The 25,484-nt window shown below is 40.7% G+C and overlaps 1 protein-coding gene and 1 long non-coding RNA gene across 2 annotated transcripts in view; both read right to left on the minus strand.

Annotated features, from left to right (window-relative positions):
• LOC144229487 (TBC1 domain family member 4-like) overlaps positions 1-18,076 on the minus strand; it is a 119,691-nt gene extending 101,615 nt beyond the window's left edge. Inside the window, 4 exon segments of the mRNA XM_077761564.1 lie at positions 15,319-15,810; positions 16,025-16,278; positions 17,468-17,632; positions 18,070-18,076. Of these exon segments, the coding sequence (XP_077617690.1) occupies positions 15,319-15,810; positions 16,025-16,278; positions 17,468-17,632; positions 18,070-18,076 (918 nt within the window).
• A 744-nt stretch (positions 18,077-18,820) lies between these two features.
• On the minus strand, positions 18,821-23,876 carry LOC144228946 (uncharacterized). Its single transcript, XR_013334314.1, has 3 exons — positions 23,813-23,876; positions 21,818-21,870; positions 18,821-19,055 (listed from the first exon to the last, which is right to left on the minus strand). It is a non-coding gene; the product is annotated as an uncharacterized LOC144228946 (long non-coding RNA).
• Positions 23,877-25,484: the final 1,608 nt, after the last annotated feature.

Raw genomic sequence — 25,484 nt, forward strand, 5'->3', positions numbered from 1 at the left:
GCAGTGATTTCCCAAATTAGCTGCATGTAAGTGCCAAGCTGGTTCCCAGTTCTTAAACAGAAACCCCCATCTCACCCTAGAGACTCTGATTCAACACATCTGATAAACATGTATACTTCACTTAAACTCTGCATGACGCTCTTATGTGCAATCAGGTTGAAAAATACCCACATCGCACCCTCCGCACCCCAGCTGAGGCTGTGGTTTCCATGGCCCCGATGTTGGTGAAACTGGTTGACAATGCTTTAGAAATCATAATTACTGATGGAAGGATGTCATTTCTCTGAGTATATTCTCAGAGTATATTTCTCTGAGTATATTCTCTGAGCTGCTAACATCCAGTGCTCTCATTTTACAAATGAGGACTCTTGATTTTTACCCCTGAAACCTATTTCTTCCCCAACTCTTCCAACCAGCCTTCCTCATATCTACAAATGATACCAAACCCACCCATCTGGAGAGAGAGAGAGAAAGAAAAGGAGAGAGAGAGAGGGAGGAAGGAATGGAGGGAGGGAAGAAGGAAGGAAGGGAGAGAGAGAGAGAAAGAGAGAGGGAGGGAGGGAGGGAGGAAAGAAAGAAAAAAGAGCACACTTGGGAATCATCCTTAATAGTCACGTCCACACGAAGACTTCCATGACTCATCTCTTATGTTTGGCTGTAAGAAGCAAGAACACTCAAATCAACTCACATAAACTGAAAAAGTGTCCAGGCAGGTGCTAATCAGGCTTGTTCATACGAGAGTCTGTTTTCCAGGTGACTCCAGACTGGCCTCCTCAGTTTCATTGTCACTCTGGTAGTGAAATAACTGTAAGAGTTTCAGGCTATAAATCTATACATAACAACCCAGGAGAACCCTTTCTCAGGAGCCACAGGCAACTTTCTCTCCTCTTGCCGTGCACAAGCTGACACATTCCCTGGGACCACTGGATCTCCACGTACAAACTCATAAACTGGCGTGAGCCTGGATTCTTGGACAAATCAAAAGCCTTTCCCACCTTGAGGCTGGAACCAGCTTTTCTGTGGCATATGGGTTGACTGGAGGAGGGATAGATAACTGAAGAAAATATAAGATTTTATCAAGTAAAGAGAGCTGGAGAATCTATTACACAACCCAATCTAGAGTAAGTTTCCTCCTTTTATTCTCTCATATCACCACATTCTTTTCCTTCATAGCCCTTATTACTATTTAAAATTGGATCCAGGCAACATTTACAGAGTACTTATTATATGGCACTGTTCTAAATGCTTTATTTGAATGGATTCACTTAATCTTCACAACAATGCTTATCAGCTCCATATTACACATGAAGAGTTCAAGGTACAGAGGGGTACAAGAACTTGCCCTGGACCGCGGAGCCCACCCATGGTACAGCTCTGGGTTCCAGAAGTTAGACTCTATAACCCAGGCACTCAAAAATTACATTACTCAGTTCTTTTCACTTAGTTTTGTCTCACTCCTCCACAAAACTGTAAGATACATGAAGCAGGGAATGAATCTGTTTTACAAACTACTCCGCATTGGTGTCCAGTGCAATACTGAGCATGTAGGAAACATTCAGTTCACCTAATAACTGAACAAATGAATAGGCGGTTGAAGGAATGAGTGAATGAATGAATGAGGTAATGAACAGAGGAACAACTAGAAAAACCATGATCCAGATTAACAGATTGTTCATATTCTATGATTAATTAGAGAAGAGTGGGTCCAGAGCTTCAGTTTCCTGTGTCCAGTCTGGCTTCTCTACCTGAATGCCTATTACCTCTCTTCCACCTGGTCACACCTGCAGAGTCAATAATAAGTGTTTTTTTTCTCCTCTCCAAATGAAAATTCAAGCAGGAATCACTCACTTCTTTTGAGACAGATTATAGATAAACATGTTCAAAGCAGAGAATCATATAAGAGTGGAATTTTCCTGCATTTACCCTATCTACAGTAGACAAACTTTTTGTTCATTGAGGAGAAGAATCAAAGCCTGAAAATATGTACAAAGCCCTTTATAGTATCAGGTACTGAGGATATTTAACAAATATTTTTCAAATCAACAATTTTTAGTAAACTCATCAGTTTGATAACTCATCACTCGATAAATGGAGACCTAAAGATATGTAACGTGCGCTGTAATTCTCTTTCATGGTGGCAGCATGACATTTAAAAATAAATCATCTGGAAAATGTAAGCAGCTAAGAAAAAAATTACAGGGTATACATATGTCAGTTCCCACGGTCGATGTCCAGAATTAATTCTGCTCTCCGAAGAGAAATCATAGCAAAATCATGGCAAACAACGTTTCCAGAGAAACTATTAATTGGTACAATCACACGCACACAAAAGCTGTTAACCTGACTGGTTGCTAGGTAAATGGGGAAACATATTATGACTCAAATCCAGCACTAACAGCAATATCAGTTCCCATACACAATACGTACAGTTCAGCTTCCCCCTCTCCAGGAGTGACTTGCCAGTTTATTCTCCATTCCAGCAGAAAAGAAAACCACCTTCCAAAGTGGGCAACCAGGTTTACCTTTTGCCTTAATAAGCAGCTATGATTAGTTTCTTTTTTTAATTGTTTGTTTATTTTTGAGAGAGACAGAGACAGAGCATGAGCAGAGGAGGGACAGAGAGAGAGGGAGAAAGAGAATCCGAAGCAGGCTCTGCGCTGTCAGCACAGAGCCTGATGCGGGGCTCGAACCCACGACCATGAGTCAGGTCTGACTTCATGACCTGAGCTGAAGTCAGATACTTAACTGACTGAGCCACCCAGGTGACCCCGATTACTGTTTCAAATAATGCACAACTGGCAACATCCACATCTTCAAGGGACATACTAATGGAAAGCAAGTTTTCAAAGATAATTTCTCTCATTAATAAAAGACAATGATAAAACAGAGAAGCTCATTTAGAAAACATGTGCTGTCTCCTCACTGGAGCAAAATGGAATCTCCTACCCTATGCAAGGGACCAAAAGCTGAAGAAAAATCTGGTGATACATAATGCCCAAAGAAAGGCAGATTCTGACTAAAGGTAATGAAAGAGTGAGGAGAAAATACCTTCTTTTGAGGTAGAGGCAGAGGACCGATACTTATAAAGGCAAATGATTGGCACTTTTAATTTCTCCTGGGAAAATACAGCCATCTTTCCTTATGTTGTTTTCTTTACCTTTTTTTAATGTTTATTTATTTTTGAGAGAGAGAAAGAGACAGAGCATGAGTGGGGGAGGGCAGAGAGAGGAGACACAGACTCTAAAGCAGGCTCCAGGCTCTGTGCTGTCAGCACAGAGCCTAATGCGGGGCTCAAACTCACAGACCGCGTGACCATGACCTGCACCAAAGTCGGAGGCTTAATTGACTAAGCCTCCCAGGCTCCCCTTCTTGTGTTGTTTTCTTAAACTAGAACGTCGACCCATGGGAACACTGCAGAACATGAATATTATCTTACTGGTAGCTTGTTTCATGCCCCAGTGGCCACTGAAAACTATAATCAACCTATCAGTTGTTCTTATTATAAACATTACAGAAAATGAATACAAGGTAAGCAATAACTCTGTCACAGGGCATGCTGTTTAAGCAAACAAATAAATCCAGAATACAATCCTACATCTTATTATCGGTCAATAGTTCACTATGGACATTGGCCATGTTTTTTTTTTTTTTCATTCTCATCCTTGACCTCACCCTGGTGGATCTCCTCCCCAGTTCTTCAGTTTCCTTTCTGATTAAAAATAATAAGTTTTGAACACCTTTTAGGCCTTCCCTGTCCTTTCTAGGATAAGGCTTAAAAATCAGGGCCTTTGAAATTGGTTAATTTTAGATTTGGAAGTAAAAACTTACAGAAGCCATCCAAAGTATTGTATAACTAAATAGCTTTCCAAATGAGATCATACTTCCACTGAGAAGCCTAAATAACTGAACTGAACTGAAACTGAAGAATAATCCAATTATTGCAAGGATGTGTTCACAATACCACTCATGCTAATCATCTTCCAGATGCCCAAAAGCTCAACTCATGTCATTCAAAGAAAAGGTTGCAGAGACGCCTGTTCTCGTGCTGACAGCTCGAGTAAACTTCCATGTTTTGATGCAGGGAGAAAAAATTCCATCTTAAATTAGTCTCCAATATTTTTTTCAAAAACTACACAATTTACTCATTTTTTAAAAATGCCTTCTTTATAATTCCATTTGATATTATAAGCAGTATGGAGTCTCTAAAATTATAAACAATCATAACAAAACATAAAACTGTGCAAATACAATCAATACTTGTTAAAGTTAACAACTAAACGCAACATATATGTGAACTTATGCACATCCTTGCAAACAGACTTTAAACTCTCAACAGCAGATTTGAATTCCTTGAGGGCTAGTACTGATTCTTGATTTCAATCTGTTGAAATAAATCTCTCTTACAGAACTAGGTCCCAGGCATACAACAGTGAGCAGACAAGAGCTGTTTCCCTATGAAGCTTACATTCTAAAGATGGTGACATACCCCCAGAAAGTGCTTTAAAAGTTAATTTAGGGGCACCTGGCCAGCTCAATCAGTAGAGCATGTGATTCTTGATCTCAGGGTCATGAGTTCAAGCCCCACATTGGGTATGGAGCCTATATAAAAACAAAAATGTAATGTGTTAGTGCCAAAGGAAAACAAAGGGCTAAGACAGAAGTAATAAACTGGGATGCCTATCTACTTTAGATAGAGAGAGGGTCACTGGAGGCCAATCCAATGAGTTAGTGACATGTATGATTTAGGCAACGAACTGAGACCCAAGAAAAAGCTGATCTAGCGAGAACAGGGACCACACATGCAAAAGCCCTGAGGTGAGCCAGGAGTGAGGCTTGTTTAAGGACAGCTAACGTGTAGAACGGGAGCTGGAGAGCCGCAGCCTAAGGTGGAGAGACTAACCCAATAGGAAGGAGGAATGTGCATATTATTCTGAGTGCTGAGGGAACCTGGTCTGGTTTGCATTTTACATGCTCCGTGGAAGAAGCCTCTGACTGGAGAGCAAAAGCAGAGCAGGGAGAACAGTTGAGAGGAGAAAAGTCCCAGCAAGAGATCATGGGGGTCACACCTATCAGCTGGCAGTAGTGATGGAGAGAGGTGACACATTAAAACTAAGTTTTAGAGGCAGAATCAACATGCTGTCCTTCCAGAACTGAAACTGGGGAGTGAAAAAGAAGGACTCAAATACGATTCCTTGGTTTACCAGCATCAGCAATTACATATTCATGGGTGGATGTCAAGTAAGCATTTAGATACTGAAGAAAGCTGGAGCACAGAGGAAAGAGCAGGGCTACATCAATCAATGGNATAAAATGCATGACGTTGGGGGGAAAAAAAAGAAATTGCATGAAGTTTGGAATCCTAGACCTGCTACTTGAGAGCTTGTGTCCTTAAGAAGATTACAGACTTAGTTTTCTTATTTATAAAATGGGGATTAAAAAAACTAGTTTATAAGGGCTGTCTAGAACAGAAGTCAGCAAACTTCGTTTGCAAAGAGCTAAATAAAAAAGATTTTAAGCTTGCTGGTCACAAAGTCTCTGTCCAAAATATGCAATATTGCCCTGGTAGCACAAAAGCAGCCACAGACAATATGTAAACAGATGAGTGGAGATGTGTTCAAATGAAACTGTATTTACAAAAATAAGGTCAAAGTTTACCAACCCTTGGTCTAGAAGAGTAGTCGTCAAAGGTAATCCTGTACCAGCAGTATCAGCATCACCTGGGAACTTGTCACAAACACAAATTCTGGACCTCACCCAAGATTCACAAATCAGAAACTCTAGGGATGAGGGTCTTAGCCATCAGTCATTATCACAAACCTTTCCGGTGATGCATGCTAAGGTATGCATGGTCAAGAAATAGATACATACTGCTTAGCACTATTATTATTATTGATAACATATATCAATTATTATTAACCTGGCTCCTAGAAGTTTAGAGTATAATTCCTGACACGGAACCAAATGCTGGATAATTGTGGTAAATCAAGCAAAAGATAAACAACAAACTATTAAGATATAAGGTGGGCTTGGGGTGCCTGGGTGGCTCAGTCAGTTAAGTATCCGACTTTGACTCACATCATGATCTTGCAGTTCGTGGGTCAAGCCCCACGTTGGGCTCTGTGCTGACAGCCCAGAGCCTGGAGCCTGCTTCAGATTCTGTGTCTCTCTCTTTCTCTGCCCCTCCCCTGCTCATGCTCTCTCTCTCTCTCTAAAATTAATAAACATTTTTTAAAGTTTTTAAAAAAGATATAAGGTGGGCCTAGGTCAGAATACTTTATTCCAAAGAACTCTTACATTTTCTCATATATTAAGGCAGATAAAATTTAATCTTGTTCACAATCCACTTATCAAAATAAGTAATACAACTTCAAATACATACCTCCAACCTAACTTCCAATAGAAAAAAAAAAGGCTTAATGCCAATTAACTCCAAGATCCCTAATGGCATATTATTAGCTATTAGTCTTTATTGCTATAACTAACACACTGTACTTACATGAACATAGAATAAGCAAATTTTTCAAATGCCATTTATTATTTTAACAGAATAATCTGACTTCTGAGAAAGGTTTAGATCAATGCAAAAGTTAAATATAAAGGGCTTTGTCAAGAAATAGAATACAGGGTACCTGAGTGGTTCAGTTAGTTGAACATCTGACTCCTGATTTCAGCTCCGGTCGTGATTTTGCCTCAGGTCATAATCCCAGGGTTGTGGGATCGAGCCCAGTGACAGGCTCTACACTGAGTGTGGACTCTCTCTCTCTCTCTGCCCCTCTCCACTGCTCGAGCACTCTCCCTCTCTCTCTAAGAAAGAAAGAACAGAAAGGAAGGGAAGGGAAGGGAAGGGAAGGGAAGGGAAGGGAAAGGAAAGGGAGGAAGGAAGGAGGGAAGGAAGGAAGGAAGGAAGGAATAGAATAGAATAGAATAGAACACTATCCATTTTCACATTGCTTTCAATATTGCTATTAGAAACCAGAGATCTGCCTATTGAACATGCCTCAAATTAGATAAAAGAATTACAGATGAGGGCTGCCTGGCTGGCTCAGTCAGTAAAGCACGCAACTTTTGATCTTAGGGTCATGAGTTTGATCCTCACATCAGGTAAAGATTACTAAGAAAATAAACCTAAAAAAAGTAGAAGTACAGATGAACATAGAAGGGTCATACCCACTACTACCACTAGGCTATGTTCATGTCAACAGGCCTTGAAAATTCCAAGTGAAAACTAAAATAAAATTAGTACATAATGGTTAACAGTCTTGGAAGAAGCCAACGGGAAAGGGCAAGGACCAGACACCAGATCATCTCTCAGAAGAGGGAAGACTAGCTTCCACAACTGGAAAACAATTCAGTCAAGCAGCCAGTGCACAGTATTTAAAGAGTTAGGCAACAGGCACTGGCTGGTCTTCAGAGCGAGCAGCGGGATCAGGGAGGCCCCGCACAGAGCAATGAGCTACCCCGACAGGCACAGAGCATGCTACTGCAGACCTAAGAGGAAAAAATATTTAGAAACCAAGCAGCAAGGCCATCAGTTTAATTTTAGGTATACCCAGGAAAATCTCTCGGGCTACCCAGCTAATGAGAATTAAATGGCTGAAACCAGAGCAAGAGGTTAATTGAAAAAGCTGGGAGCCGTCTAGGGCCTGAAAACAAATTTGCTTATTGGTTTGTAAAAGTCATAAATGTATTTATCCAAATTATATAACCTATTCCTGAAAATGCTTATGAAGACACATGCCCCATTTGCTCCACCAGAAGTGCAGTTTGACTTAGAAGCTAAAATTGATAATAAACTACTCAGAAGTTATATAATATTAATAGGACAAAGTTCCATGATTCTAACTTTGAGGACTTTAGAAATTCATGTAAAAATGCACAAGTTCAAAGTGGAAACTACTGAACTCGTTAACTAAAATAAAAAAACCAAAGCAGCAAATTCAGGCTTCTATATTTAGCTGGGAAAATCCCATTACTTGGAGATCCTCTTTCCAAGCCAACCTCTTACAAGAAATTAAACTTGGAAGAGATCAGCAACTTAAAAAATAGTAACCCCCATATCCTTTTGGCCGGACTCCCAAAACCTGTGTTAGGATTACCTGAAATTAAACCAACCAAAAATGTAATACCATATTTTTCCCCTTTCAACCTTGTGATTATAGATGATCAGGAATGTATTAAATAACATCCAAAAGCTTCAACCTAGAGTTTTCCAAACTTAAGGGTTGTTCAGTATCCTTTCAAAGGTAAATGAAGATGTTGACAATATTATTTTACTGTTACTTTATTTAAATATGTTCACAAAAATCTAAATATAAACTTCATGTGCTTATAGCTCTCATTCTTAAACAGCTCTAAAATCAAAATCAATTTACAAAATCCCCACAAACGCATTTATACTAACATGTGAGGTGAAAGATAAACTAATCAGCTTGATACTGTAATCATTTCATTTGATATCAAAACATCACTTTGTCCCTCTAAATGTATACAATTTTTATTTGTTAATTATACCTCAAAAAAGTTGAAGAACAAAATAAAATAAAACTACTATATTTAAAAAAGTGATAGTATAAAAGTTTTTAACAGTAGCAACTAAAAACTCGTTTTTCAACAACTGAATTCTACAGTAGAAGGAAACAGGCTTTAGAATCTGCCTGGACTGGAAACTGCTTCTACTATTACAAACCACGTGTCCTTGGGGTAACAAGTAACCTTTCTGAACCTCAGTTTTCTCATCTGCAAAACAGGAGGAATCCTAGTACATACTTGGCACAATTACTGACTATAAAGATAAAATGTGACAGATACCTGGGTGGCTCAGTCCTTAAGCGCCTGACTCTTGATTTCAGCTCAGGTCATTATCTCATGGTTCGTGAATTCGAGCCCTGCATTAGGCTCCATGCTGACAGTGTACTCTGCTTGGGATTCACTCTCCCTTTCTCTCTGCCCTTCCCCTGCTTAAGCTCTCCCGCGTGCATGCTCGCTCGCTCTCTCTCTCTCTCTCAAAATAAATTAACTATAAAAAAATAAATAAATAAAATGTGATAACCTAGGAAAAACACTATGGTTGCTACCATCACCAAACAAGAGCTCAATAAATATTAGTATTTAAGGAAATGCATTGAAAAGCTACTCAGGTAGACATGCAATGATGTATAGTATCACATTATAGCCTTAAAGTAATAAGTCAATGACATCCTTAGCAGATGCCTCCTAATGGGTTAGTAATATGTTGTATACACCATATTTCCAGCAAAATCTTTTACCTGCTCAATAATTCTGAATATACTATTAAATTAAATCAAAATTGCTCTGTCCCACATCTTACAAGGGGCTGCATCTAAGTAACTGCATGTTGACTTGGTTCAGACATGCCAACATGGCCCAAATGAAATGGGACTCTAAAATGATCATCCTGATGATTTTCACAAAACAAAGTCCCTGGGATTGAAAACCAAAAACGAGTAAACATTGTTTGCAATAATTATTCAACATAGCCATCATTTTATTCACCAAACTGTCAACTCTATTTCTTTTTGCCTGGCTTTCTTAACAGCCAGTATATCAAATACGTCAAATGCATGATTTCTCTGGATGCAAACAAATAAATCTTTAATTATCGCAAAATCTTATCATCATTTAACATTGGGATGCACTCTCAAAAATTGTTTATTCCATCTGCAGTACTTAAAACTTTGGCTTGGGGGCGCCTGGGTGGCTTAGTCGGTTAAGCGTCCGACTTTCGCTTAGGTCATGATCTCGCGGTTCGTGGGTTCGAGCCCCGCGTCGGGATCTGTGCTGACTGCCAGCTCAGAGCCTGGAGCCTGTTTCAGAGTCTGTGTCTCCCTCTCTCTGACCCTCCCCTGTTCACGCTGTCTCTCTCTCTCTCTCTCCTAGAAATAAATTAAAAAAATATATATTAAAAAAAAAAACTTTGGCTTGAAAGGTAGAGTTTTCATTCAACATACTAATAAACTGAGGATACCTGGCAGAATGATGTTTATCTAGGGCACATACGCAAAGCTATTAAGCTAGAAATTGAGGAGTTCCTTTAAAATCTTCTATAGTCAGATATTATTCCTCCTCACACTCACCTTGAACTTTCAAGTCTGAGAACAACTGCAAAAATAACTAAGGAAAGAGAAGTGGTCATATAATCCAACAAATGGATAAAATCATTGAGGGCAGTGGATCCTCCAACCTTGGCCCCCAGGCCAGTAGACTGGGCATCAATCACCTGGGAACCTGTTAGCATCAAAAAGTGAGTGTAGTGCTTTAACAAGCCTTCTAGGTAATTCTGATGCATACTCACGTTTGAGAACCAGAGCTCCAGCTTATGATAAACAAGCCGAACAGTCTCAATGTTCATGATAACTAACACTCCCTCAGAACTGGGAGGCTCTGGGCACACATTTTTACCTTTCCCCCAGATATCAAAGTCAAGACTCTACCATGGAGCCAGGGCAAATTAACCTCCAACTCAGGTCAGGAGCAGGGGAAGGCACAAAAAACTATAGCAAACACGAAGGAGAGAGAGCTACCTGTCTAGAATGGCACAGTCTACTCAGAAGGCAAGGAGAGAAATGTGAAAACTTCCAGATTTCTATTCCTCCAGTTTCCTGACTAGCATATCCCCATCTATCCACCAGAAGTAAGAATTTCTGAGAAATGATCTTTTGAAAAATATCGACCAAAGTAACTTGAAAATTGGTTGCCTGAATAAAGCTCAGAAAATGCTAAGTGTTTGAAGAACAACAACAACAAAAGTATATATTTAGAGAACTTAGAGCTGGAAAAAACTCGTGGCATGTTCATTTTTAAGAACACAGGGGTGCCTGGGGGCTCAGTGGGTTGAGCGACCGACTTCTGCTCAGGTCATGGTTCAGGAGGAGTTCAAGCCCCACATCGGGCTCTGTGCTAACAGCCCAGAGTTTGGAACTGTTTTGGATTTTGTGTCTTCCTCTCTCTCTCTGCCCCTCCCCTGCTCACTCTGTCTCTCTTAAAAATAAACATTTTAAAAAAAAATTTTTAGAACACAATTTACAAAATCTCTTTGAAATTACATTATTTCAAGCTTGTAATATATACATATATTGATATATACATAAAAATCAATGAAAACTATAGTAATAAGGTTTTTGTTTTTAAATGACTGCTCAGTCTAAAATTAGGAAATATAATTTTCATGCATGGTCTCATGTTAATGATAATTCACCCCTTTAATCTCTAACAATATTTATAAACACTAACAACTCTTGCTTTTTTTATGTATGGTAAAACAGACATAACATGAAATAATTTCTGCTTCATTGGGAAATTAAGATAATGCTATATAGTCTCTTTCTGAAAGTAGATAAAGATACAACTTTGAAGAATATTGACATTGCCCTAGATCTTAGATAAAGAGTCAGATATTCTTGGTTCCTCAACCAGTTTTAAGTCTATGGCTCAATTTATGCCAGTGGGAGTTTTCAACTTATGTACAGTTAAGTACTTTTATTAGCTCAAATACCCAAATTTGGCTTAAATAAGGCTGACATTCCTCCTGTGCAAGACCACACAGGCTTGAATAAATGGGAACCAATCTGCACAGGCCTATATTTGATCTAGAACTGGTTCATTTTCCCCTGACCTCCACCTTTCTTTGCACCTGGTAGAAACAGTTCACTAGTCCATTCTGGCTGAGTACTCCTTCTGACCCACGTCCTTAAATTGGCTCTGACCCACTAAGAAGGTGTGGAGACAGAGGGCACATCACTATGGCAACTCCCCACAACAGACCTAAGCTAATGGCATAGGACTCCCATCTCAGAAGTCACATGTAGATCCATACCCCAGATGATCTGTGAGCAGACACTCAACAAAACCTTATCATTTTATATATGGAAACCACAATCCTCCTTCTCAGTGGCTGGGCTTGAACACAAACTGCCATTTAGCTGCGGTCACCGTATATCCTGGTTTGCCCTACATGGTCCAGGTTTATACTTGTTATGCTTGGGTAATTATTAGTGGTACCTCCCTTCTCAAAAAAATCACTCTGGATTAAACAATGAATTTTATGGTCATCCTACAGACAGGCCTATTTCAGGAAAGGGACAGGTATGAGAGACAAATGAAAGGCAAGTTTATTCATGGATATTTGCAGGCCTAGCGCTCAGGGCTACCTTCCATACTTTGTGCAGTGACTGGAGACTCTTTTAACAATGAGCTCAAAGCCCATCTAAATAATTCTCCACTTCAAATGTAGAACTCAGAGCGGGTGCATGGCTGGCTCAGTCGGTTAAGCGCCAGCTTCAGCTCAGGTCATGATCTCCCCCGCCTTGAGTTCGAGCCCTCTGTCTCCTTTGCTCTCTACCCTTCCGCCTCTCATGCTCTGACTCTCTGTCTCATAAAAATGAACAAACATTAAAAACAATTATTACAAATGCAGAACTCAGGGGCAAAGCAAACAGTCGGTCTTTTTCCTTCTGATTTCAAAGGTGTCTAGAACCATCCAGAGCTACTCTATGTGAGGCATAACACTAGATGATAATAATGTAAGGAATCCATCCCTTTAACTAAAGTTCAACTGTGGAATCATCACTTCTGAGAATTTTACTTCTAAATTCTTCCCCCCAAATGGACCTAACTCTCCCTACTATGAGAACCGTATCAAGTGGATTCAGACACTCACTCGGAAATGTGGCAAAAAGCACACAGTGTCTGGTGACTGCACTTGTTCATTCAACAAATACTTATGAAAAAGATAAAAAGTGGCAGCCCTTAAATCTCTGAGGCCAAACCTCCGATGTGCTTCGTTTTGTCCACATGGGAATCTTAAATGTTTAAAATAGTTGCTAATCCTTTAAAATATAAAGTCATATATAAAAATCCAGACTTCCACTCTTAGGAAATCAGAAGCTCTGACGACACCAGGCCTGTATCGTTTTAATGACGGTGACAACTGGTGCTGAGTAACTCCTTAAGAAATGACGGCCACTGTCGAGGCCTCTGCAATCCTCACCCAACCATTCCCAGGCATTTGAGTTCACAACGGCTTATTATAGATGGCTGGAGATAATCCTCAAGGGAACAACATCTGACCTTTCAAATGAAGGGTCCTCTGCCGGGGATTCTCTATGTGGGAGTAAACTGGAATCCATATCTTTAGATCAAAGACTTAACTGGGAAATGGCAATAAACAGGAAAAGTTGGGGTGTTTTTTTTTTCTTTTATCAAAAGGACATACAGTTTCCACTGCTCCTACAGGATGGAAAGGGAGAAATGAGCCTAAGCATGTTACTATTTGTAAAATATTAGCAAGTTCAGCCTCAAACACCTACATACATAATTAAGGTAAATAAATGGGCATGTTTTTAATTGATCCCGCTAACAATGAATCTGGGAGGGACTCAACAGCCACAGTGAAGAATTCAAATTGCCATGACACCCCCCCATAAACAAACTTCCACCATCAATGAAATTAGCAATGATGTATCATGTATCACATCGGACCAAAATGACTTCAACAAAAATTACTAAAAATCATAAAAACATTCCTCAAGGGGTGCCTGGGTGGCTCAGTCGGTTAAGCGTCCGACTTTGGCTCGGGTCATGATCTCATGGTTCATGGGTTCGAGCCCCCCATCGGGTTCTGTGCTGACAGCTCAGGGCCTGGAGCCTGTTTCAGATTCTTTGTCTCCCTCTCTCTCTGCCCCTCCCCGGCTTGTACTCTGTCTCTCTCTCTTCCTCAAAAATAAATAAACTACAAAAAAAATTTTTTTAATCATCCCTCAATGTCCCAGAAAATGCAATTTCTTACTCCTTACTGACAGAACCAAAAAAAAAAAAATCTTAATACAATAAAAATAGTGAGAAGTTTCAGATGTAAAGAACGTGCTGCACTCCTATTTCCACACAGGTGAAAGCTAAAAATAAGTTGGGAACAAATAAGCACAAAGTGACGTTCACTTTAATCATGCTTGGGATGTTGAGACAATCTGTAAAAAGGTATTTCAACATACATCTAGCAGCAGTGTCATATACGTTAAAATTGCTCTCTCTATACTGGGAGTTCTGAATGTTGATACTAACCTAACTTATCAAATAACTGACTAAATCTAAGACAATGAACTTTCATTTTCTTCAATTCAGCTACAGGCCTTTTGTGAAAACCTACTGGATGGTCTTCCAATTACAGTTACTAAAATAATGAATTAAGGGGAAAAAAGCCTTATTTATAAGATGCTTTTCTCCTTTGACTATTATTAATTTCCCAGCTACCAAAGGAACTACCACATGCTACAACTGAGACTATATTTGAATTTATATAACATGATTTTTCTAAAGACTCTAAAGTACTTTGCAAACATTATGTAACTATTTTTAGACTAGCACTTTGGGCGCTTATCATATAGTAAAAACTTCACACTTTTATTTTAAAACCAGTTTTCAAAGACATAATCACTGTCGTAAAGTTTTGTTTAGATTCCTCAAGCCATTCAATTAAAAAGCGTGTCTGTTTTTAAGGAAGTAAAATGCACTGTTTGGCAACAGGCACCTCGATTTAGTGACTTTGGAGAAATCTTAGAAAACAGATTTTGATCTCTTTTATGACACTGCTGTTTAAGTCACCCAAGTTGATATTGATTCTATCTCCAATGAGTGCATAAAAAACTGCAAAAGAAAAAAAAAAGTTTTCTTTCCACTCAACGAATCTAAACGCAGGTTCCTACTCTGCTGACAATCTGACGAAGTCCACTAACTTTTCCCTAAACCCCGCTCCGAAACAGCCTCCCAGCTCCCAGACCTGCCGGTGCACGAGTTAACTAGGACTCGACGGTTCCAAGTGGGTTAAGGTGCAGGACTCGACCAAGACCTAGAGTGAGTGCAGGGCCTTTAGGAACCCGACACTCTCCGTTGTCTACACACACACACACACACACACACACACACACACACACCACACGGCCGAGCTTGCCATCTCCAGTCACACCCCTGACACCGCAGTCCCCCCTAGACGCGCGCAGCTCGCTGCGTCTCCCTTGGCGCGCACTCTGCTCCACCGTCCCGGGACCACTCTCCGCCTTCTCCCCTCTCCCCTGCTCCTGCGAACGGTTCACTCCCGCCGTCCGGCCGGCCCGCCAGCCCCGCACCCCGGCTCCCCGACTCCGGGTCCTTGGGGCGGGAGGAGTGGACGCAGGAGCGTGCCACGTGGAGTGCGCGCGCCTGCAGCCCAGACCGCAGGCCCTTCACGAGGGGTCCCAGTGCCTCCAGCCCTGCTCCTCCCCACCCAGGGTGCAGGACCCGCCCCCGCGCCTCGAGCCGCCGCCTTGCCTGGTTGGGGTCTGTAGCGCGGAAAACGTGGCAGGCCATCTGCGACTCGGGGTCGTCAGGCTGCGCCTTGATCAGGTAGGCAAAGTAGGTGAGGTCGTGGCTGTTATGAATGAAGCGCGAGATGTGCTGCGCCTTGTGCTCGAAGATGAACACGGCCGAGTTGAGCTGCGCGGCCGCGGGGCCTACGCCCCCGGAGGCCCCCGCGCCGGGTGCGGGGACGCAGCGCAGGAAGGGCGCGCTGAGCACCAGGAGCACCTCGCGCGCGGCCGGCGCCCCGCAGCCGCCCGCGTCCGGCTTCTGGCTGCGCCGGCGGATCTCGGCCACGAGCCAGGGCAGCATGGGCAGCGTGGTCCTGTGGTCCAGGCACGCCCCCCCCACGTACCACAGACGGAACCGCTTGTCGCCGGGTTTTCCCGGGCCCGGCTGCGCAGGGGCGCCCGGTTCAGGCTCCAGGGGGTGCGGGAAGGGCTCATCCTGAACGCAGCNGGCCGGCTGTCACCTGGAAGGTCGGGGCCGCCGGGCTTCGGCGCGATCAGCCCTGCCTCTCAGGAAGGGCGTGCGAGAACTGTTCCACTGGAAAATAACAAGACCAAAACGTGGCCGCGCTGGGCCGTCCCCCCAGCTGTCGCCGCGGCCCAGCTCGCTGCCCCTCCCCTCCCTCCCCCCNCTTCCTTCCTTCCAGGCTGCAACTTAATCGAGCTGCTACCCCGCCTCCCGTCCAGCGGGCGGAGAGTCCGGCGCGTAAAAGCCGTTCTGTAAAGTCAGCTCTCCGCCTCTTCCTCCGGGGCCCCCGGGCCAGCCCTCCGCTCCAACACGGCTCTGGGGCAGCGACCCCGCTGCGGGCCCGGCCACTGCCCCGGTCCGCTAGGCCTCTCCCGGGCCGCCGACTTCTCGGTCCTCCGGCGCGTCTCTGCTGCCCCCTGGAGAGGGGGTCCTCCTCTGAGAAGGGCTTTGGGATCTCTTTTTTTGAACAGTATTCGTTTGCATGGTTTCAATTCCTTCTGAAGCCTGCATAATAATTTCTGCCTCTTATTTCCAAATAATATCCAATAGAATCCTATTTTATTCATTCTGTATACCCAGTTCAGAGATAGTGTAGAGATTTCTCACTCTTTTATGTGTAGTAATATATATTTCCAAGGAACTCAAAAGACATTTAAGGGATAATTTGATCATTCTAACCTTAAAACAGAAAGAGAAGTATTATTTTTTTTTCTTTTTCGCAAATTAGATCCTCGTTCTTTTTACTCTGGCTGAATTATAATGAAGAATTCGATAAGAGGTAAACAAAATAAATGGGAAAGACACCGAAAGTTACCAACTTTCTCCAAAGTACTTACAGGAAGAATGAAAATCCAAAACCCAAAGGTTTCTCACTGTTTTCAATTTAATAGTATTCTCACTTTCTGTAAAGCCTTGGAACTATTTTTTAGCTTATTTATGTAAGATGACTATGTTCAAACGTCATTTTTCCGTAATTTCTGGGTACATCCCATGATTCTTGTGTCAATAAGCATCTGAGCTCCAAGATGGAGGCCTTATTAATTGTTTAGGTTTCATCATTTGATTTAATCACTCTACCACATGTTTATGCAACAAAGACCCATGTCCTCAAGAAGCAGTGAAAAGTTCTTGGAATGTGGATTGAACCTTCCAGAACCTTACCAGTAACTCTCTTATACAGATCCCATTTTCCTAGGCAATGTATCTAGGATCCATAAAAGAGGGAGGAAAATAAAAAACAACAACAAAGGTCTGGCAAGAGCATGGTTCTACCAAGTCAGCCAGCTTGGGAGCTGGGATTGAATTTGAAGCCCTAGCAGACCACTTCCTACTGGTCAAAGAAAGTGAAGCAGTAAACGTTCACTCATTGAAAGAAAAACAGAAGAATTATTTCTCTTTTATCATGTGATATCCTAACTGTGATTGCCTCCTGCTCTGAAAGCCTTTAGCCTTTTCTTTGTAACTTTTTGTGACGTTTATCTTACTATGCATTGAGTAGCATTACTGCTTACCAATATCTGATCCTCCCTGCATGCTGGTACAAGAGAAGTCAGCTCTTCTCTGCCCCTTAAAGTTAGGCACGGTCATAAAACTTGTTTTGGCAGTGATGACTTGGGTCACATCTTAAGCAGAAGCATTTAATTGCCAGTCGTCTCTGCTCCAGCCCACTCTTCCCCTCCAGGGGTCGTCATGGAAACATGTCCATATGGAGGTTGCTTGTGATCCAAGCAGCCCAGAATGCCGCGCCAGCACAAAGAGGAGAGCTGTCCTGCAAGAAACATCTCCTGAATAGTCTTGTAGGCACCACCACCTATAATATCCAAATGTGAACCCTTCTATTAAACAAAAAGTGCTCTTCTAACATCCCAATCCAAATTAATTAGAAGTGGTAAGATCCCGTCAAATCCTAGTTTAAAAACTTAGACCACACGAGGAATGTGAGGTCCTGAGCTAGAGTGATAGTGTAAGATCTGAAAAGTTTGTTGCAACCTGTTGTTAGCTTGTTTCCCTGCTGCTAAGCCCAAGTGTGCTCTCTCTGTCTCTCTGACTCTCTCCCTTTCTTCCATGTGGTGCCCCCACCCAACATCTACTTTTCTTCCCTGCTTAAGAATCTCAAAATGAATATATATTTTCTGAAGTTCAAAAACGCAAATCTTTTCCAGCCTTATATCTGTGGCTCCTGTCTCCTCTACTCCCACATTCAGACAGCAGACAGCACCTCCATCCACAACCTCACACCGGGCTCACTCTCCATGGGGCTTCACAGGTGCCTTCCTCTCCCTATTGCTCTTCTTCCTGTCACCCCAGAACTTGAACTTCCCTCATCCTTCACTACTTGAGTAGCCATTCATTAAGACCCAATTCAAAAGTCACTCTTCGGGGCGCCTGCGTGGCTTAGTCGGTTAAGCGTCCGACTTTCGCTTAGGTCATGATCTCGCGGTTCGTGGGTTCGAGCCCCGCGTCGGGCTGTGTGCTGACTGTCAGCTCAGAGCCTGGAGCCTGTTTCAGTCTGTGACTCCCTCTCTCTCTGGCCCTCCCCTGCTCGCGCTGTCTCTCTCTCTCTCCTAGAAATAAATAAAACATTAAAAAAAAAAAGTCACTCTTCTGTGAAGATGTTTCTCACCAATCCAGTCAGAGTTTGTGGCCCTCTCTTTGCTCTGTTTCAGTGCATTCCACTATTATAGCTCTTCCTGCATTCTTTGTAATTATCGGTGACTCGTCTGTGTCCCCCACCACAAAGAGGGCATCTTGATAGAGGGGTTATTTTTTGGCCCATATTTTCTTCCAGCAAGGTAGCTGACATGTAATAGGTTCTTAATAAATGTTGAATGAATGAATGAATAGCAAATTGGAATTTAAGAACCAAAAGATTAAAAGGAGAGTTTTAATACCGTAGAGGTGATATACCAAGTGGTTTAATTAGCTAATTCCATAAGCGTACTAAACGTGTCCAGCAGCTAATTATAAAGTACTAGAAAATAATAGGATGCCTCTCAACAATAGTAGTGGAGCTCTGAATGGAGTGGCAAATAGAACAAAAGCATTCGTGACTGAATAAAATTTTGAGATAATAACAGGGTTTTCCCTCTATCGATCCTTTGTTCCCTGTGACCTTCCCTCAGCTTGGGCAGCCAGGGCACTGCATCTTCTCTGCTCCAGAGGAAGGATGACACAGCAGAACACAGATAACAAAAGAGTCCATTCTTAGCCTTCAGGGTTCAAAAACTACAGACCTGGCAAAGGCAAAAGATTGAGAGTATGTACTTGGAGTCCGTTTCTCTTGCTCTAGATACTTAGAAAAGTTTTCCCAAACTTGAAAGATGGAGATGAAGAAGGAATACATAAGAGGTAACTACTAGGAAACCGAAATACAATTTATTTCAAACCAGCAGAACATTTATCCATTTGGTAGAAAAGGAAAGAGAAGAAAAAGAAAGAAAAAAAAAACAATGAAACAAAAATAAAGTATAATAAATAGAAAACTTAAAATAGTATGGCTAAAGTAACTCCAAATAGTAACTATAATGTAAATTAGTTAGTCTAACCCACCAAAAGATAACAACTTAAAGTTATCCAGGAATCTGTTGTTTACAGAATCACTTTTATTTTGTTGATGTTTATTTATTTATTTTGAGAGAGAGTGCAAAGCGGGAGGGCAGAGAGAAAGGGAGAGAGAATCCCAAGCAGGCTCCATGCTGTCAGCATAGAGCCCTATCCAAATTCAGGAATCGTGAGATCATGACTGAGCTGGAATCAAGAGTTGGAAGCTTAACAGACAGAGCCACACAAGTACCCCTACAAAACCACATTTAAAACATAATCGTATAGGGGTGCCTGGGTGGCTCAGTCGGCTAAGCGCCCAACTTCGGCTCAGGTCATGATCTCACAGTTTGTGGGTTCAAGCCCCGCATTGGACTCTGTGCTGACAGCTAGCTCAGAGCCTGGAGCCTGTTTTGGATTCTGTGTCTCCCTCTCTCTCTCTCTCTCTGACCCTCCATTGCTCACACTGTCTCTCTCTCTCAGAAATAAAACATTTAAAAAAATAAATTAAAAAAACACAATTGTATAGAGGGGTGCCTGGGTGGCTCCAGTTGGTTAAACATGGGACTCTTGATTATGGCTCAGGTGGTGATCTGAAGGATCGAGCCCTGCTACGGGACTCTGTGCTGACTGCGGGGAGGCTGCTTGGTTTTCTGTCTGTCTGTCTCTCTCTCTCTCTCTCTCTCAAAATAAATAATAAACATTAAAAATAATTAACAATCATATAGAAAGAGTGCAATAAATAAATTGAAGAAAATATGTCAGACATAGATGAATGAAAAGAAAGCCAGGGTAGTAGATTCAATATCAAATTAAGTGGGAAGCAAGGCTAATGAAGGGGGTCACAAAGAAAACTTTGCCGCTAAAAGTTCTAAGAAGACATTATTTTTTTAAACACATATACATTAAGGAAATTGCTTCCAAATATACAAAACAACTAAAAGAGTGACAGGAAAAATAAATACATCAACACTTTATGGTGGTGACTTTAACAAATCATTCTCAGATACAGTAAAATTAAATAAACTAAGAATAATCAAATCTATAAGTTTGATGAATAGAGAATGCAAAATTTTTACAGAGCATCCATGAAAGAAACAAAAATTGGCAGTGCACCATGTCACACAGAAATTCATAAACTCCAAAGAATTGCTATCATATGGATCATGTTTTCTGACTATCATTCAAGGTAAATTAAAAACAAAAACATAGAGTTAAAAATCATTATGTCTGAAGAGTAAAAACATAATGTTGAATAATCCTGATCAAAAAGAAAATTATGAAAGAAAATTTTATTACATGAAATTAAATGATAAAAGTAATTTTATGTCAAATATAAGTAAGTATATTGATTAAAATAAATAATAATAATAAAACCAAAATTAAAAAGAAAGGAATGAATGAAAGTAAATAAACTAAAATTTCAACTTAAAAAAATAGAAAAAAGTGTCATGGAGAATCCCAAAGAAATAATTAAGGAGAAAGTAATAGAGATCAATTTAGAAATTAGGAAAATAAAAAATGGGAAAATAATAAAAATTAATAGCAAATGATAATCTCTTTATGTCTGTAGATCATCTGTATTTCTCCTTGAAGCATTTGGTGTTCATATCTTTGCCTTTTTTTCTTAATGTTTTATTTGTTTGTTTGTTTTTGAGAGAAAGAGAGAGCAGAGGAGGAGCAGAGAGAGAGGGAGACAGAGACAGAGAATCGGAAGTGGGCTCCATACTATCAGCACAGAGCCCTATGTGGGTCTCAAATTCACAAAAGAACTCAGAAACCATGAGATCATGACCTGAACTGAAGTTGAATGCTTAACTGAGTGAGCCACCCAGCCACCCCCCCCTTTTTTTTATAAGCCTCATCCTGTATGTGGGTATTAAGGATAATAACATTTCATCGAAAATATATTTCATGTGTTTTTCCCAATTTATCATTTCTTTTTTGAGCATAACAAAAAGAAAGAATACAGTTTTTTTTCAAACATTCATGGAATATTCAAAGAAATTAACCACACCTTTCCTTTTGACATCAAGATGTCTTGACAAAAATTGACGTAATTATTCATGTATGTCAGCCCACACCTCAAATATAGGCATTACTTATTAATACTCTTGACAGATAAATGGATGGTAAGAATTATAAAAGTGCCATTGGTTTTTTTTTGTTTGTTTTGTTTTTTAAGTTAGGAAGCTGAAGCACAAACTAAGTGGGTAATGAGAGTAAGGTGATGGAATATGAGGAGAATGCATGGCAACTGATGGCTACCCAAATGCACAGCCCTTTGCACACAGAAGGGGATTAATAAATGTCTAGCAAATGAATGGATTTACAGCTCTCTCAAATGCCAAAAAACAGAATTGGTTAGTTCCAGAAGTGAAAAATTTTTACAGAGGAAACATTTTTCTTCTACCATAAGGCTGGGATAATTTTACAATAGCTATTTTTGTCTTACTGTGTAATTCAGAAGTGCCTCAAGTGGTCTGAAAACCTCTGTTGTCATTAAACCTGTTTGAGGGGTAAAAGGAAACAGGATTAAAAAGAACATTATTTAGTGCATGTTGTTAGGTCAGACAACTTCACCTCAACCAAGGGTATGAAATGAGCCACCGGTTTTGAAGTACTGTATATTTGAGTGGGGATATTGGTGTAGTGAGATTAAACATTTCCCCCATTAAACACTCCTTTATCATTGAATGAAATTTCACATTTATGCTCTTCAGAATTATGTAGATTTACATTGGTAGAATTGACTGTTTCTTTTGGACTTAGTGAATTTGTCTAATGTTTTTTTTTTTTTTTTTCATTTGTGAGAGACAGAGAGACTGAGTGTGAGTTGGGGAGGGGAAAGAGAGAGAGGGAAACACAGAATCTGAAGTAGGCTCCAGGCTCTGAGCTGTCAGCACAGAACCCAATGCGAGGCTTGAACTCATGAAACATGAGATCATGACTTAGTGAATTTTTTTGCAACCAAAAGCATATTAATACTGAAATAAAACTGTCCACCCATAAAAAGACTTCTTGTTTAACTACTATTTCTAATGGGCTCTAAGAAGCTTAAAAAGAAATCTATTTTAAATCTGTCACGAATGAACTAGTTCATATTTTCCTTGCTGATTTCATTTTTTAAATGTTTATTTATTTATTTTGAGAGAGGCAGAGACAGCGCAAGCAGGGGAGGGGCAGAGAGAGAGAGGGAGAGATAATCCCAAGCACGCTCCATGCTGTTACCACAGAGTCCCATGTGGGGCTCAAACCCACGAACTGTGTAATCATGACCTGAGCCAAAACCAAGAGGCAGACGTTTAACTGACTGAGCCACCCAGGCACCCCATTTCCTTGCTGATTTTATTTTTTTTTTAATATTTTTTTTAATGTTTTATTTATTTCTAGGAGAGAGAGAGACAGCGTGAGCAGGGGAGGGTCAGAGAGAGAGGGAGTCACAGACTGAAGCAGGCTCCAGGCTCTGAGCTGGCAGTCAGCACAGAGCCCGACGCGGGGCCCGAACCCACAAACCGCGAGATCATGACCTAAGCGAAAGTCGGACGCTTAACCGACTAAGCCACCCAGGCGCCCCTTCCTTGCTGATTTTAAAAAGGATCATTCAAGCTTCTTATATAATAGAAATTAAAATGAACAAATATACAAGTAGTATTTTTAAAATCCATAATTTTTTGGAATAGGTAATATATGTAGATGTAGAAAATTCAAAAGTAACAAAAAATATAAATTCAGCTAAATGCAAGCCTTCCTTCCAGTCCTTTCCCCAGCAACCCATTTTCTTTTGGGAAGCAGCCATTTTTACAAGTTATTATGCATGGATCTGAAAATGAGATAATAATAATAACCACCATTTGTTGAGTACTTACTCTGCATGAAGGATCTTCACAACAATCATGTGGGATAAGTAGTACTGTTTTTTCCTTTTTTTTAAGGAGATAAATGCCATTTTTGTTGCGGCCTCTTCTCTATGATTAGCTGTGGAGAGTCTGTCCTGCCAGCATTTGGGTCATTTTTTTTGGGTTATTTAAACTGATATGGGTGTTATCTAGGTATATCTTTTGAATGAGATGATCTTAAAACTCTCCTCTTCCACAATGTTATCCAGAAGCCCCAGATAAGCAATACTATTATTCTCATTTTGCAGAGGAGACAATAGTATACAGATATCAATAATTATTTTAAGGGTCACACATTGTAGGTAGAATTTTGGTTCAGACAAGGGCCAGTGCTCATATCTGTATAGATTCTATCAAACAGATAGTAAAATAAAGAGAACAGTTAAGAAAAAACTAGCTGAACTAGAGTAACAGTTTCTGTGCTAATAAAGATTTGATAAAACTTACAATGATGCCCTAAAAGCATCTTTAGCAATTAAGAGTTACTTTATTTACTTATTAGGTAATAAATTTATTGAATACCTACTGTGGTCCAGGCATGGGAAACATACCTGCCGTTTCCATGGCGTTTATCCAGTGAAGGTTGCAGACGAGTGACATGAGACATGGGATGAGGCCATAACAAAACTCTAAAGTACGTGACTTGATTCCAGGACCACGTGGCACATAGGAAGGAAACTGTTAGTGGAGGTTGGAAAAATACCAAGATAATTACTTCTGGAGACTGGAGAAATGGCAAGGAAACTGTTATAGAAACTTAAAGAATAGTGACTCATGTTATGTAATGGTACAGGCATCCCCTGCTGTTTGTAACTTGAAAGATAGTGTCTTGATGGAGCTTTGGAGTTGAAGCAAAGACTGCCAAGCAGAAAACTGAGAGTATCAGCCAGTTTATACTAGCTGAAGTATAAGGAGCTTCAAGAGAAAGATGAACTTAGAAAATAACTGGCCAATTTGTAAGCAGAACCCAGAGATTACAGAGAGGCTAGAACCTGCCAGTCTGGAATATAATTTATCTCTTAGTTACAGCTTCTCGGGCAAATAGGATTCTCAAATTAAGACGCGGCCCAAGGATAAAAATCAAATCAAAAGGATAGCTCTAAGACACTTTTTTAAGTTTCTAAGGAATTAAAATATTTTTTGAATGTTTATTCATTTTTTGAGAGCAAGAGAGAGAGACAGAATGTGAATCGGGGAGGGGCAGAGAGAGACAGAGACACAGAATCTGAAGCAGGCTCCAGGCTCTGAGCTGTCAGCACAGAGCCTGACGCGGGGCTCCAACTCATAAACCATGAGATCATGACCTGGCCAAAGTCTAACGCTTAACCAACTGAGCCACCCAGGCGTCCTGAGGCTTCTAAGGAATTTAAATTAGTGCTTTCTCAGCTAAACAAAATGGTTTCTTGGAAGATTAAAGATGTAGTCCCATAGAAGCCTGATCCCAAAGTAGCAGTAAATCAGTCTAAAAGGAGAAAACTCTCTTGAAAACAATTGGGGCTTTGGCTTCTAGAGCATGGAGTGGGCTTTGATCTAATATATAAAAAACTCCCAAAGTTCTTCAGGGGATTGCATTAGCAAAAGTACTGCCAGACTAGACTCATAGAGACCATGACTGTGCAGATTGTAAAGAGGTTTCTGGGCCCCTAACTTTACGCAGACAGGACTATTCCTGGGAAATTGTTCAAAGGGCATTTGGGGAGATACAATGGAACTGGCATTTGGAATTTTAAGTAACTGTGGGATATTAAAGCAGAGAAATCAGGATATTAGAGCAGAGCAATCATACAGTTCCAAACCTTGAGAGAAAGATCTGGGCTATGTATATAAATTTGAGAGCCATTAGCACATAGTAAAAATACAAAAGTACAAACCAAACTTTCAACCTCAGTTGAAGTATAGATGAAATCTTGGGACCCCAGAATGCATTATTCAATGAGAATCCTAATAGAAGCAGAAAATGGCTGACACAAGTGAGAAGGCAAGGCACTGGGCTGGTTTTACAACGCAGTCCTATCAGTCAGGTTCCTGGGAAGAAGAAAAAGAAATCACCCTAAGTGAGTTCAAATTAAGACTTGAATGAAAGGAGTAACAAAGGTGTGGGCAGATATGATGGGAAAAAACAGAACATCAAGGCATGGAGAGACTTACAACCTGGGGAAACCATTATTACACCTACGACCAAAAAGTCAATAGTAAAAAAAAATGTTAATGGAACTTCACAGG

This window comes from Crocuta crocuta, unplaced genomic scaffold (genome assembly GCF_008692635.1).
Source record: "Crocuta crocuta isolate KB4526 unplaced genomic scaffold, BGI_CrCroc_1.0 scaffold60, whole genome shotgun sequence".
In the NCBI taxonomy this organism is placed as follows: domain Eukaryota; kingdom Metazoa; phylum Chordata; class Mammalia; order Carnivora; family Hyaenidae; genus Crocuta; species Crocuta crocuta.